The 16001-nt window shown below is 34.2% G+C and overlaps 1 protein-coding gene across 2 annotated transcripts in view; it reads right to left on the bottom strand.

Annotated features, from left to right (window-relative positions):
* Nucleotides 1-12155, bottom strand: part of LOC142639119 (protein NRT1/ PTR FAMILY 5.10-like) — a 39019-nt gene extending 26864 nt beyond the window's left edge. Inside the window, exons 1-2 of one of the 2 annotated variants that reach the window (XM_075813226.1) lie at nt 11924-12155; nt 11553-11770 (exon numbers count right to left, since the gene is read on the bottom strand). In XM_075813226.1, coding sequence (XP_075669341.1) covers nt 11553-11770; nt 11924-12071 — 366 coding nt within the window. In that variant the 5' untranslated portion in view covers nt 12072-12155. Of the gene's footprint in view, nt 1-11552; nt 11771-11870 lie in introns of both variants that reach the window. The other variant, XM_075813234.1, reaches the window with a different exon arrangement.
* Between the last annotated feature and the right edge of the window lie 3846 nt (nt 12156-16001).

Here is a 16001-nt window from a genome sequence, read left to right as displayed (position 1 = left end):
TCATATGCACGGAGCTATACACACTAATCATATATTTAAAACCAAAGTTAAGAAAAATTGAATTAAATTATAAATTAGAATCCAATTTTGTGCACATGTCTAATTGAACTTTTTAATTTTGCTGCATGTTATAAAAGCCAAGGAGTTTAACATTAATGAACCGTAAAATTATCTCATCAAAATATTGTGTCCAATTCATTGAACCCCAACCAACTCTTCATTTCCGCTTAGTTGCCACTAGAGAAAAGGAAACAAAAGGAAAAGGAATCATCAACAGATTATAGAAATAGGGAAAAGGAAAGAAGGGAAAAAAGATGGCGGAAACTGATAGACCATTCTCAAAGTTTGGTGAATGGGATGTCAATGACCCAGCCTCACAGTAATCTTCAACAAAGCTTGGAACGAGAAAATGACCGGTGGAAAAAAGCTTGGCTCACTACCAAAAAGGATGACCCAAAATATAATCACAGAGAGGTTCTTAGAAACCCTCATTCTGTAAGTTGCAATCTTACAGAATTCTTATATCGACTTCCACTAGTCTGATTTGTTTAGAACCTTTTTCATGTTTATGCTTTCAGCCTTTTTCTATTTCACACAGCCATTCAATGCTACTTCAATTGAGACTATTAAAAATTATTTTATATTTTAGTTTGAACAAAGGACTTTTTAGGATAATAAGTGGTAGAGAAAATGCCTCAAGCCAATGACCGTGGACCTTGATTCCCAATTATTAAAAAAAAAAAAATGAGACGATTGTGTTGACAAAATAAAATATTCATCTGAACCTTCATTATCATAAAATGCTACAGTACTTAGAACAATTTTTGATCATAAATGAGTGAGCGTTTGGATCCGGTGAATGAACCTGCGTTTGCGTTTTGCTCTTTTTTTTCTGCACACGTTTCAACTTTAGGGGACAAGTGCACTGTTCATGTATTGTTGAGTGCACTGTTCATGTATTGTTGAGTGCACTGTTCACACACTATTGAGCCATGAATGTTGACTTTCTGCGTCACGGGACCCACAAATATCACTTTTCAGCAACTTTTTCATTAAAAATTGGTCTCATGGTACTATTCACACATTTAAAAATTATTTTACTACAGTGTTTTCAATTTTTAGTTGTATTCAAACGGACACTGAGTATCACATTTGGCATAAAGGTATCAAATTTGCACAATATAATTCACTATTTCTTGAGTTGTGGCCAAGATACAGTCGATATTTCACAAAATATACGTCTCGCTCTCTTCAATATGCTTTTAGGACCTATTTGGTTGGAGATTTTTAGTATCATTGTTCAAAATGATGTGAAAATTGTGGTTTAAAAAGTGTTGCGAAAACTGTTGGATTAAGATAGCTTGACTCCTATTAATTATTCAATTTACTCAAGTTGATTAATTAAGTTCAATTTGCATGCAAAATATGAAGGCACCAACAAATCACCAAAATACTAAGTGCAGTGGAAAATAAATTAGATACAGTGATTTGTTGACAAATGGGAAAAATCTAGCAAGGCAAAAACTCCACCAGATGATTTTAAGGTCACCGCTCCCAAGAATCCACTTATCAACAATCAAGCAATTACAAGTATAAAGAATCTTATCAATTACCCTTTGTCTATCCCGAAATACCAACCTACAGTTGAACCTTTACTCCAATACCTAATTGGACTTAATCTTGTGGTAGCCTTCTTTCCTTTGATGCACAAACCTCCAATTTGTGACTAACCCTTTGCACGGATCCCAAGTACGTGACTAACCCTAGCAATTTGAACAGATGTTGTTGGTTGCAAAGTTCTTCACTTCATCAATAATGAAGATTTGGAAGTACTCAGTTACAAAACCCTATGGCGTACAAACATAGTAGCTTGACCCAGAGAAAATAAGTATCTTAGTCTCTGTATCCATATATGATGTCCTTTAAAAATAAGCCTTATATATGTCTAGGGTTATGAGAAAAGAAACCCCAAACAAATATACAAGACTGGGCCGAATTTCAGATCTGGAAATTCTGGAAATCATAGTTCTCGATAGATCGAGCTACTGTTGAGCTATCTATCAAGCTTCACATTAAGTCTCGATAGCAAGCATCTGTCGAGCTATCTGTTGAGACTTAATGAACAACTTTTCTTCACTTGTTTCTTGGACCAATCTTCATGTCTTTAATACTTGACTTGAACAACATGTTTCTTGAAGTACTAAACCCATCTTAGATCTTCCCAATTACAAGTAAAGTGCATTTTGTCAAAGGACTAGCCAATTACAAAAATATGACCCTAATAATCTCCCCCTTTGGCAATCCGTGACAAAACCATAAAAAATAATTATGAGAGAAGTCTAACACAACTATCCCATAATTTACAAAAGTACATAAGTTTAATCTTTACAGTGAGCTCTTGAAAACGTTGCAAAAAGAGAGATCAAGGTATGGTAGACTTGCAACTTGTTTTAACTGAAACACTTAAACAAGATTCATCAAGGCATCAAGTGTGAAACATAAACAAGTTGTATACAAGAAGAAACATGTGTATAAAGATAGAAAATAAACAACACATGGGAGACAAAGGTGAAGAAAACATACATCATCTCATATATCAAAGAAGTACAATGTATGTAATAAAAGTGGTCACAAGACCATGGTAAATGTAATGATAAATGCATCAAAACCTCACTACATCCCTTTAAAACACTCAAAACTACTCTCTCCCTATCTAGTATATCCTATGACAGCTCTCCCCCTAACATCTAGACTACTTTCATCTACAACACTACTCTCTCTTTTTGTCATAAGTGACAAATGGTGTATCACTGAAAGGTTGTCATCTCATCATCTGACTTAGAGCCAGAAGCATCATCATCATCATCTTCGCTGTCTGAAGAAGAAAACTTTTCAACATGCTTCGATGAAGGTGAGGGCGCAAAACCACCAAGGAGAGACTGGCGGCGAGCAATGCAACCAATTCTGGTATTCATCTAACACATCTCATCGGATAGATGGTTAAGATGGCTACTAAAATTAGCACGCATGTGCTGAAGTTGCTCCATGATGTCAGTAAGGGAGACAGCTACCCAAGAAGAGGAAGAAGGGCAGAAGAGGAAGAAGGTCGAGAGGAAGGGGTTGTAGGATCTGTTGGGGCTGCATCCTTAGGCTCCACACGCGGCCGCTTTGCAGCAAGTTGCGTTGTACTCCGTCGAATAGACTCCTTACTTATGACTCCCATGACATAGAAGTGAGGAGTGGGAGGAATAGTGACATGCATGTGGGTGAGGATACACGTGATAGCCGAAGGAAAGATGAGCTTATTACTTGAAGCCGTGTCACAATAGAAATCTATAATTGACTCTATCATGTGTGATGGAAAGTCTATAAAGAGGCCTTTCATGAGGGAAAGAAGAAAATGAGCACGAGGCTCGTTGATAGCGTTATAATGAGACCGTGGAGTGAGTACAAAGGTCATCACCATATTAAGGATCTGTGGACCCTTAACAAAGTCAGTTATGGAGAAATTAAGGGTACCTCCCCACAACATGGCCTTCTCACAGAAGAGTGAGGCCAACTCGTCTCTAGAGATGGAAGAGAGACAACAATGACTAGGGTAATCTAGACGATCCACCCTAAGGACACGTAGCTCCTCAGAAATGAGCTCTGGAGTAACTACGATACATGTATCTCAGAATAACGTAGTAAACCTAGGTACAGAGGTTTCGATGGTGTGCAAGTTGGAGTAGAACTCCTGTATGAACACATCGAGACACCTCGAGGATTTCTCACATAAAGAAGTCCATCCTCGAGAGATAAACGCACCAGGTAGAGGAGTGTCTAAAAAATCAAACAGAATGACCTAGCGTTCCTAATGAACGCCCAATCAGAAAAGTTCTCAAAGAAGTCATCTCGTGCCTTTTCATCACGGAACCAAACAAAATTAGAGGGAAGAAAAGAAGACAAAGAAGAACCACAACGAATCGAGTATTTAGACGGAATGGGTTTTTTAGGTGCCTTGGTAAGAAGACTAACTGAGAGAGAGAGAGAGAGAGAGAGAGAGAGAGAGAGAGAGAGAGATAAGAGAGAAACAGAGTCACAACAGAAGGCAAGGCACAGGATAGAAAAGAAATGAAATGTGCAATGCATGAAAATGCATAAACATGTTATGTGCAAAAAAAAATTGCATTATGGGTAGAAACCCAATCCAACCTAACTGTACTCACAGTGTTTAATCGGTCACACAATCCTAGAATGCATGAAACATTGTTATAATGCACATAGAATGCAATGCATGATCATGTGAGATCAAATTAACAAAACCCATCCCACAAAATTTGACAAAAACACAAAACCCCCCCCCCCAAAATTCCCAAAAACTTGAAAACCTAGGTCTAAATGCATAAAAATGCATGAGGAATGAGAAAAGGAAAGATTGAGAGCACTTACCAATGAATTTGAACTTGGATTAGGTCGAAAATGAAGGGGGAAGAAGGATTTTGGAGAGAAATAGGGTTTGGGTCGAGAGAAAAGAGAGAAAGGTCAAGATATTTGATTTTGCACAAAATTGGGTTGGACCTCAAAGTATATATAGAAAACGCAGCTCGATAGATCAAGGAGGTATCGAGTTTCTATCAAGAACAAAAGCTCGATAGATCGAGAGGTATTGAGAGAAACCCAGAAATCTCGATAGAAGAGCTTGTATTGAGGAGGTGTCGAACAAGCATTGAGGTATCTATCGAGAGCCCTAAAGAAGAGATTTTGAGGAGGAGAAACAACACAAGATGAATGCAACCAAGATAACCATCAAAGCAAGCATTCAAAGTGCATGTTAAGCACAGAAACACAACCTCAACTCTAGATGCAAAGCATTTCTAGATCAAAACACACTAAACATGTTTAACCAAATTTTATTTCAAAACAAGTTAGGACAGTTTAGAAAGCATATACTACCACATGTATTCCTTGTAACAACCAAATCACATTGTACCTATACAATAGTATCAAAAGTAGCAAAGAATATGTGTGTTGTGTGTGAAACTTTTGCAAGAAAGTAAGTACATCATTATATGAAAAGTAATGATATAGGAGGATCAAAAACAATCACACACAATCAAAACTATTTGATAAAGACTATCACCTTCGAGGTACATCATATAACTCCCACATCTTCTAGAAACACGCTTACAACCATTTTAAAAGCATTTTGATTATTTTTGCTTTTTAAGTTTTTTGCTTATTTTTTCTTTTAAGCATATCATACATGGGCATATAAGAAAGAGAAAAGAAAACTACCCAATTATGTAAGCTTAAACATCCTTATTTGCTGTACAAGTGCTACAATTTATCGAACACGGCTTTTATGAATTGTACACAGATGTTTTATGATTGACAAGTTTTAGTGGTGAAATTGTTATTTATGCATTTCTCTTAGGATTTTCTAGTCCTTCTCGTCAAAAAGAGTGATTTAAGATATAAAAGATAAGAGATCAACCAAGTCATACAAACCACATAAAACGAGCCACAATGCTCACATTTCTAGTTGCATTAAGATTCTCATCTAAGTTACAGGTAATACAAAGTTGGGAAACTTTACTTCAAAGGCCATCAAAAGTACACAAGTACCAGTATACATAAACACACATTGTTTTTGTATTTTTCTGATTTTTCTCTTTTTATTATAAAAACTTAGAACAAAGCAGAAACAAACAAACAAACGAATAAGCAAATAAAGCATCAAAACTAGACTAACTCAAACCACAACACAGTTCATGAAAGAGATCAAAAAAGAGGAGAAATCACTTTGGATCTTTTTCCTTTCAGACAGGAGACTTGGATGGAGATCCTTTCTTTTGCATGAACTCTTTTCCAAATGGATAAGGAGGAGAGTTGAAACTGTAGAAGTTGGAAAGAAGCATGACCACCTTAAGAAGTTCACCAAGAGGGGCTAAAAAGAGTTGGAGTTGATTTTGATTCCCCAGAGATGACACGCTTTTACTTTGTTGAGTGGATAACCACTTATAGCAATTTGGACGAATGTGCCCAGATGCTCCATAGTTGTGACAGAAATGAGGCTTCTTTGGTGGAGACTTCTTGTTGGTAGAGCAATGATTTTTCTACTTAATCCCTTTCTTACTAACCTTAGGGGGTGCTCCTAAAATGGATTTTCCCTTATCACTCCTATCCTCACTTACATTTTCAGTTTTAATACCAGTTACCTCGTTGTTGTCAGAGTTATCATTATTAATAGGAGGAACAGAAATAACTCTATTCAAAGCATTAGAGAGGCATTGCAAGAGGAGAAAGAGTGATCATACCCGAGACCTGTTATGTCAAATGTTGACTTCTGAAAAATCAGCATTTCATCCAGTTTGGCACTTGAAGTTCTTTCTAGTTATGCTCCAACCTAAAACAGTTCAGCATCCATATTCTGGGTCTTTTCAACAAGAAGATTTTTCTCAAATCTCAGTACTCCAATAGTCTGATTAGCTTCATCAACCTTGGGGGAGAGTTCCTCATGTTCCAACTCTACTTCACTGAGCTTTCTTGTGACTAACCTATAGAGCTTCTCATACTTCTCATAAACCTTGTACAACTTGGTGTAAGCAGTGTGGATGTCATCCTAATCATCCACATTTTCCAACTTTGACTCGATCAGCTCTTCTTCCTCATCAACTACCTCTACTTCTCCCTTAGTAAACTCAACAGTAGTTGTAAAAGCACCTATAATCCCTTCTTGGTCACTCTCATCGGAATCTACTTCTGGTTCTGAATCACTTAAGGTGGGCGCTAGGGCTTTGCTCTTGCCAATGGATTTGAGGTATGTAGGACACTCTTATTTCATATGTCCAAATCCATGACACCCATAGCACTTTAGTCCAGCAAGAACACCGTTGCCTTAACCAGCATCCTTGGATTCTCTCTTGCCCCTGTCTTCGGACTTATATTGAGAGAAAGCAATCTGTTTACGATCCTTATCACCAACTTTGACATTCACATTTTTAATGAATTTCTTGAATTTTTTGGTGATATATGACTTTAGCTTAGTATCCCTATCATCAAATGACTCATCATTGTCATCATTCTTGGTCTTCAAGGCCATGTTCTTGCCTTTGCCACCTTTGCTAACCCTTGCTAACCCTTGTTGATATGTTTGCAAGTTCCCAATCAGTTCTGTCAAAGGAATAGAGTTAAGGTCCTTTGATTCTTCAATGGTAGTAATCTTGGCATGGGATCTCTCCGGAAGTGATTTGAGGATCTTCTTAACAATCTTAGGCTCTAGAATCTATTCTCCAAGATTGTATACTGAATTTACTATGTCCTTGAACTTAGCATAGAATTCATCAAACGAATCATCCTTATCCATCCTAATTTCCTCTAAGCTAGTAGTGAGCCTTTGAAACTTAGAGTTCTTAACAGCTTTGGTTCCCTCATAAGTATTCTCAAGAATAATCCAAGCTTCCTTGGCATTGTCAGTGGAAGAGATCTTCTTGAATTCTTCATTCGTTACAACACTAAACAAAGCATTCAGTGCCCTACTGTTAAAGTTGGCCGCCTTGATCTTGGTATCATCCCATGTGGCTCTTCAAGCTTTTTCCAACCTACTTCAACTGCCAGCTAGACTTTCTCATCTAAGGACTGTAAAAAAGCTCTCATGCGTACTTTCCAATATGCATAGTTAGTCCTATTAAATAAAGGAGGAATAATCAAATATTTTCCATGATCCATAACAACAGGGGTTAATGGATCACATAGCAAAGATTAAAACCTAATCAAAGTGTGTCAGCTCTGATACCACTTGTTGGGTTAGGATAGCTTGACCCGGGTTAATTATTCAATTTACCCAAGTTGATTAATTAAGTTCAATTTGCATGTAAAATGTGAAGGCACCAAAAAATCACCAAAATACTAAGTGCAACGGAAAATAAATTAGATATGGTGATTTGTTGATACATGGGGAAAACCTCACAAGGCAAAAACCCCACTAGGTGATTTTAAGGTCACCACTCCCAATAATCCACTAATAAACAATCAAACGGTTACAAGTGTAAGGAATCTTACTAACTACCCCTGACCTATCTCGAAATACCAACCTATTGTTGAACATTTGCTCTAATACCCAATTGGACTTGATCTTGTAGTAGCATTCTTTTCTTTGATGCACAAACCTCCAATTTATGACTAACCCTTTGCACGGATCTCAAGTACGTGACTAACTCCAACGATTTGAATAGATGTTGTTGGCTACAAAGTTTTTCATTTCATCAACAATAAAGATGTGGAAGTATTCGGTTACAAAACCCCATGGCATACAAACACAGTAACTTCACCCAGAGAAAATAAGTCTCTTAGCCTCTGTACCTGTGTGTGACAGCCTTTAAGAATAAGCTTTATATATGTCTAGGGTTGTGAGAAAAGAAACCACAAACAGATATAGAAGACTAGGCCGAATTTCAGATCTGAAAATTTTGAAATCGTAGTTCTCGATAGATCGAGCTGCTGTCGAGTTATCTATCGAGCTTCACATTAAATCTCAATAACAGGCATCTACTAAGCTATCTGTCAAGACTTAGTGAACAGATTTTCTTCACTTGTTTCTTGGACCAATCTTCATGTTTTTAATACTTGACTTGAACATGTTTCTTGAAGTACTAAACTCATCTTAGATCTACCCAATTACAAGCAAAGTGCATTTTGTCAAAGGATTAGCCAATTACAAAAATATGACCCTAACAAAAACACGTATTTACAAAATTCATATAGCAAAAAATATGTTTAGTAACATGTTTCAAATAATATGTTTCAGTGTGTGAAAAAATATAATTATATATTTGGTATGTGTGTAAGGCTATAAAGGAACCAAGCCGTTCAAGAACAATTCGGGCTCAACTCGATAAAAAGCTCATTTATGTTCATTTGTTTATAAATAAGCTAAGCTTGAGCCTTAATTTTAGGCTTGTTTGATAAACAAGCCAAGTCCAAGCACAAAAAATTGTTCGTGAACAATAGGGCTTAATAAAAAACATGTTAAGCTTAGGCTCGTTTATAGCTTGATATATGTTTATGAAATAAATTCATTATTATGGCATTAAACATATCTTAATAATAACATAGTCCACATGAAACCACTTACTTCTACCAATTAAATTTTTTTGTTTACTTGATTTTTGGTGATATAAGCATTTGATAATGCAATTTTTTTGGATCCCAAGCTAAAAAGCTTGACTTAAGCTCAAGTTTGAGCTTGATATTAAACTCAAGCTTGGCTTAACTAATTAATCAAGTCAAGTCAAACCAAGTCGAGCTCAAGTTTTTTGGCATTCTCATGAGCTCGAATTCAAATATTCTTTTTAGGCTTGTCTCAAGCTCAAGCCAAGCTTAAGCATTTGATTTTTATTGATGAGCCAAGCTCAAACACGTACTACTCGGCAAAACTTGGCTCGTTTACAGCCTTACGTGTGTGTGTGTGTGTGTTTGTGTTTTTTTTTTTTTATAGCTGACAAGCACAATACAGTTTAATATTTTTTTTTTATTTGATGAGAGAGAAGTCAGTTTATGTGTTGTCTAATCAAATGGGTCTCATGGTTTTCAATACATTTACAAAAGTGCTATTGAGGAACGTTGTTTGAAAATAAAAAACTAGTAAGAGGAGTTTTCTAAATTCAGTCTTTAAACACCCTAAAATGAGCAATGTAACTTAAACACTCTAATAAAAAACACTCTTACCAAATGCGTTGTTTCTTTTTTGGGCCACATTTTTCAATATTTAAATACTGAAAACTGTTGTTCAAACACCCTAACCAAACAGGCCTAATTATGATACATAGTCTGAAACTCCCTAAATGAAACATGGCCTATGATAATAATAAAATATAAAATAAAATTTATTTATTTATTAACTTATTTTTAAAAAAGTGGTGTATATATATATATTATAGATTTTTATTAAAAATTTAAATAAAATTGAAAAAAGTAATCAAATCTTAACAAGAATATTTTGACAAATTTGTTACTAACAATAAATAAATAATTGGTAAAAATCTCGCAGACGAGTAAAAGTTTCAAAATGAGTTTGAACATAATGAGATAATAAAATATAAAAATAACAATGAAAATAATTATAATTATAAACAAGCATGTAATACGCATAAAAAAAAATTTAAATCGAAGAAAATGAAAACTGCCAATAACATGTATTCCAACCCAAAAAAATATTGAAAAAAAACCTTAGTTAAAATTATTGCATTGAGCAACATATTGCCAATTATCACCTCCAAGTAGGATTCAAAGCCAAGAATGGCAAACAAATAATATAAGAGGAATAACAATTTTTCCCCACCCCACCCTGCTCTACCTCGCGTGAGTTTTCCCCTCCCTACAAAGGTGATGAGACAACAATAGATTTAAACTTTTTAGCCCTGCCTCGCTCTATATTAGTGTTAAAAGAATTAATTTGTATTTCTAAGTATTTAAATGCAATATTAATATTAAAACTTCTTATTTTATTATGATATTGTCTTATAAAACACTTTAGACAATATATTATTTAATCCTTACTAAAAATTAGTTTGATTTTATATAGTAAATTTAATTGTAATTTTAAGTATATTTATATTAATGAAATAAGTTTTATAATCTTTACCAAAAAAAAAAAAACTTGTAATAAGTGTAGAGCGGGGTGCGAGTTATGTGATAGATTAACACGAAGTAAAGTTTCGCGAAATAAAACAAAAAAATGGTAAGACAAAACTATGCAGAGCAAGGGTAAATATGGCATCTAGCCTTGCCCACCCTTTGCCATCCCTAGTCTAGAGGGATAGAAACGATATATTGTCAAACAAAGCAAGAAAGGTGGTCACATCCAAAAAGAACCGGTCAAGTATCTGTTTGTATTCAAAATATTGCGTCCACGTTTTGCTGAAAATGCGTTTCAACCTTTTTTTTTTTTTTCCTGGACAGCACCTCTTGCATTGTTCATTATTCATGAACAATGCATTTAGGTTTATAAACAGTACCAAGCTGGCGTTTCACGCCTTTCTTTTTTTCTTTTTTTAAGCCATGATTTTTTACTTTTCTGCACACCAGTGGGTCCCATATACTGTTCAAGAGACCTACAAGCCTCATTTTTCAGCAATTTTTTCATTAAAAATGGGTCCCAAGACACTATTTACCCTTTAAAAATAATTTTGCTATATTATTGCGTCCACGTTTTGCTGAAAACACGTTTCGGCTTTTTTTTTCTTGGACAGCACCTCTTGCATTATTCATTGTTCATGAACAGTGCATTTAGGTTTATGAACAGTGCCAAGCTGGCGTTTCAAGCCTTTCTTTTTTCTTTGTTTTTTTTTTAGCCATGATTTTTGACTTTTCTGCACACCAGTGGGTCCCGTGCACTGTTCACGAGACCTACAAGTCTCATTTTTCAGCAATTTTTTCATTAAAAATGGGTCCACGATACTATTTACTCATTTAAAAATTATTTTGCTACAGTTTTTTTAGTTTTCAGTTTTCAGCGGTTCCAAACAAAAAAAAAAAAAAAAAGTAAGAGAGAGGGACTGAGGGAGACGGACCAGGATGTAGATAAGATTTGCAATGACGATGGTGCGGTAGCGACCGAGAAAAGAATCAGCGATCGATGCACCCAATAGAGGCAGCAACTGCGCGGTCCCAGACCACGCATTCACGTTCTCCGCTGCAGTCGCTGTGGATTGTCCTAGTTGCTCCGTCAAATACGTTATTAGATTGCAGCCTATTCCAAAGTATGAAAACCTCTCCGCCATTTCCACACCTAAACACATAAAGTAATTAACCTTTTTATTCATTAACTTTCTTTGCTGTAAGCTGTCAGTAATTATTATAAGACAATAGATGGAACACATCACTACTACCTACAACCTCAAATGAGCTCCGAGCACACAGGTAGTGCGAGTTTTTACTATACCTATCATGAAAGAAGCGGACCTCCAGCCGGGGGAGTTGGCTCTGATGACAGGGTTGCCTTTGTAGTCAACAGCTCCGGCCACCGTACCTTCCAATAGCGGAGTTTGAGACTCCTCCGATAAGGAATTGTCAGAGTCAGAGATGGCCATTTTCTTCACGAATATTCTTTCTCTCTCTCTCTCTCTCTCTCTCTCTGTACTGCAACTTCGTTTGTTTGGGAGTATGTATGTGTGGGGGTAGTGCTTTTAATTCAACCAGTAGCTTTCGTACATCACACTGTATTATGACTGTTTGGTGTTTACTTTTTTGCTCAAATTTGCAACCGAATTATTGGGTTTGTTCCCTTTTTTCAATAATAGTAAGTTGCCAACTGCCGACTGATTTGGCCCACAGTTTAGGATTCCAGTATTCCACAAATATTAGCCATTTCAGACGTAGCTTTTTGCTTGTTCTTATTTAGAATCTTTTTCTTTTTTTGGAAAGTTATTAGATTTACTTGTTGCATTGGAATTTTTTTTTTTTTTTTTTAAGAAACAAACACACAAACAAAGTAGAGGGAAAGGAGAAGGAATTTTTTAAAAAAAAATAAACACATACAAAATAGAGGAAAAAAGGTTCCAACATAAAGACACGTCACAAATTCTAATCAAAAGCATATTTGTCATTTAAAAATGTATTTTTTAAAATTGTACATAAATAAATAATTTTAAAAGTTAAAAAAGGAAAAAATTATTATCAAGCACATCAATGAAAAAACTATAGTAATTGATATTTCACGAGTCCCAAATATGTTGTAACACGTATAATATATTTTCAAGATTTTAGTAAGTAAAATCAAGATATTTAAAAATGTTTTTCTTTCCCCCTTTTATATATATTATAAAGGGTAGGTGAATGCATTGTCTATGAAACAATCCAACAAGCTCCGCTATTGTTGCCAAGCGAACACTAAATATATTATAACTCTTTAAAAAAAAAAGTTTAACGACTTAAATTAAAAACCCAATCTTAACAAATGCACTTAATAAGCATTGATATATATATATATATATATATATATATATATATATATATAAACATTTTTCATCAATATCTTAATGGAGATATTTCTTATTAATATATATTTTAAGATATAATCACAATGTTGTGAGTGGGTGCAATCTCACCTATCTATGCATGAAAAAGATTATGAGATATACATGAATCATATATAAATTATTTGTTTATTTTATATTTATTTCCGCACAAAAAAAATTATAAGGCCAAATGTTAGGATTTTGTTAAAAATTGAAACTTATAACATTTTTTAAAGCTTGTGGATACATTAAATAAATAAATAAAATCCTAAAATTGTCCCTAAATAAATAAATGAATTTACTTACCAATATCCTATCCTGTAGTCTTTTTATTACAGGTTTTCTTGACATGAAGTAGCATATTCTCCATTAACACCCTAAACCACAAACCGCCATCCCAAAACCCCAAATTCACCAAAGCTCATATATTAGAGAAAATAAAAATCTCACATGCTTAACTCAATGCTCACTAGTACTTTTGTGGGGTTGGGATAACAGTTATGGTTCATTGGTTACTTGTTTGTAGGTGAATCTAGCAGGCAGGGATGAAGCCATTCTTTCGCTTTAGGGGCAATCCCTAAAGTGTAAACATCAGGAACTGGTTAGAAATAGGCACAGTGGGATGCTATTTCAATAGCATGTTGCAACTTGTGATCTTGTGTCTCTCCTCTCTGGTCTCTTTGTTGTTGCTGTTATTTTTTTTTCCCTAGACTTTTTTTTTTCTGTCTCTATTTGAAATATGATAGCATTTCCTACGTGAATGATGAGTGGTGGGGTGTTAAAGACTAAGATTATGTTTGGTCGAGTGGATGTTAGAGAGGATGAAAAAAAAAAAGGAGAGAAAATGGGAGAGAACATTTTTGGTGAGTGTTTGGTTGAAGGGATGGGAGGAAAAAAAAACTGGCGGGGCATGGCCGCTCGAGAGTTTTCTCCATAAAAAAAAAAGGGGGAAAAAATTGGAGAGAACAAATTTGGACTAAAGCATCCTTGTGTTGTTGCTCTAACATTACCTAGGTTTTTAGTTTTGCCTTTTTTTTTTTCTTTTTCTTTTTTTTTTTTTGACTTTGATAAGCAAACTGGGTTTTGCTTAGTTTCTTCTTTGGTGCTTTTTTTCCCCCTTGGTTTTCTTTTTCCGTTTTATAGTTGTCTGTTCAACTGCTACTTTATTTTTTTAATTTCCTTCTTTGATCTATTTTTTTCTATACTTTTCATTCGTTTGTTCTTTTTTTTTTTTTTTTGGTCAAGTCCATTCGTTTTCTTCTTTAAATCTAGTAGAGGCATAAAAGTAAATTTAAACAAATTAATTTTTTATCCCTCTATTTTTTCATCCCAAACCAAACACCATGAGACAAAACTAAAATACTTTTATCCTCCCACTTTTCTACTCTTCCAACAAAACGAACCTTAAAAAGACTCTTAAGTACACGTAGTGAATGACTGAATGTGTGGTGTGTTACAGTGTGTGGGGTTATTTTATTTTATTTATGAGCAAGACTTAGGTACAGTATATAGGTTTTGTTCCTTAGGTTCCCCTTTTAAGATTCTGCCATGTGAATTTTTTCTCATGGAATGAAGTGTATTTTTTAGTTAAGTAGTCACATGACTGAATTTTAAAAGGAGAATTGAAGGAACAGCACATAAGATATTGTACCTCAGTTTTGTCCTTTATTTATTTTGTGGTATTATGTTCAAAAGAAGCAAGCAAAGCAATACAGTAGTAGGTTCTCAAAAAAAAAAAAAAAAAAAGTAGTACTGTAGTAGTAGTTATTAGCTTTCATAAAGTAATAAATAATAGTTAGTGGTTTCAACCACTGCACACAAGTCACTCCATAAGTATAAATGCTTGTGGGGTGTGGGGGGCAAGAGGTAGGATTCAAGTCTCTAGGAGGGAGTTTCACATATATATACGCTTAGATTATGCCAAAGTAGAAATTCTATCTTGTATTAAAAAAAAAAAAGTTAGTAGTTTCAAGATATTTCCTGAACTTTGTATTTGGCAAAGTTAAAATCCTCACTGGGTTTATTCATTTTTAATTTTTAACTTAACTACCTAGTTGATTAGTTAAGAAACTATTTGCATTGTAATGGGATCAATGTTATTATTCAAGTATGATCAACATAATTACATAATTAAAATGCAATTTTCTGATGGACTCCTTGATATTGAAAGGGAAAGAAATATGCAAATTTTATTACAAAATAAATCATATGTGATTTTCGGGATTTAATAAAAAAAATATCGATTTCTATTATGAAACGGACATCAAAAGTTGAAATTCTAATGTATTTATATTAAAAATGGTTATTTTGTATTTTACCTTTTATTGATATTTTTTTAATATTGTATGTTACCTTGGATTTTTCATGAAAAAATATTTGTTTATGTTTTGCCCCCCTCCCCTCAAATACAAGTCCTAACTCCATCTCTGCTAGCAGGGATGTAGTAGGTAGGATGCTACTATGATAATGCCCAGATAAGGAAGCCAGTCTAGTCCCCTTCTCCTACCCTTTTTATCCACGCAAAAAAAAAAACAAAAAACAAAAAACAAAAACAACAACAACTATGAGATGATTTTTTTTGCTATGTATATAAGTGCAACATACACCTGGTAAAATTTTACTTCAAATAAAATATAAAATATTTATTGTATTCAAATTTTGTTTGTAATATAATTGTAAAGAAGAGTGAAGTTAATTATCTTAAATCTTTTATTATTTTAGAGGATATTGATAGCTTAAATTAAACTCCTTATTAGTTTGTATAATATTCATTTAGTTCATGCTTTAAATTATGAATATATTGTTCTATTCTGTATAAATTTTGAGGTATTTACTGAGCTAAACTTTTGTTCAATGAATGTAAGTTTTAAATAAAAAATTTATTTATAAAATTCAAATTGATATTTTCTAAAAATTATCTTTAAAAATATGAAAATATTATTCTATAAACATTTTGGGGGTTGATTAAATGATTATATTAGCATTTTACCACTACTCGTGGGG

Source organism: Castanea sativa, chromosome 1 (assembly GCF_040712315.1).
Source record: "Castanea sativa cultivar Marrone di Chiusa Pesio chromosome 1, ASM4071231v1".
In the NCBI taxonomy this organism is placed as follows: Eukaryota; Viridiplantae; Streptophyta; class Magnoliopsida; order Fagales; family Fagaceae; genus Castanea; species Castanea sativa.
Note: the sequence above shows the minus strand (reverse complement) of the source record. Positions and strands in the feature narration are given on the sequence as shown.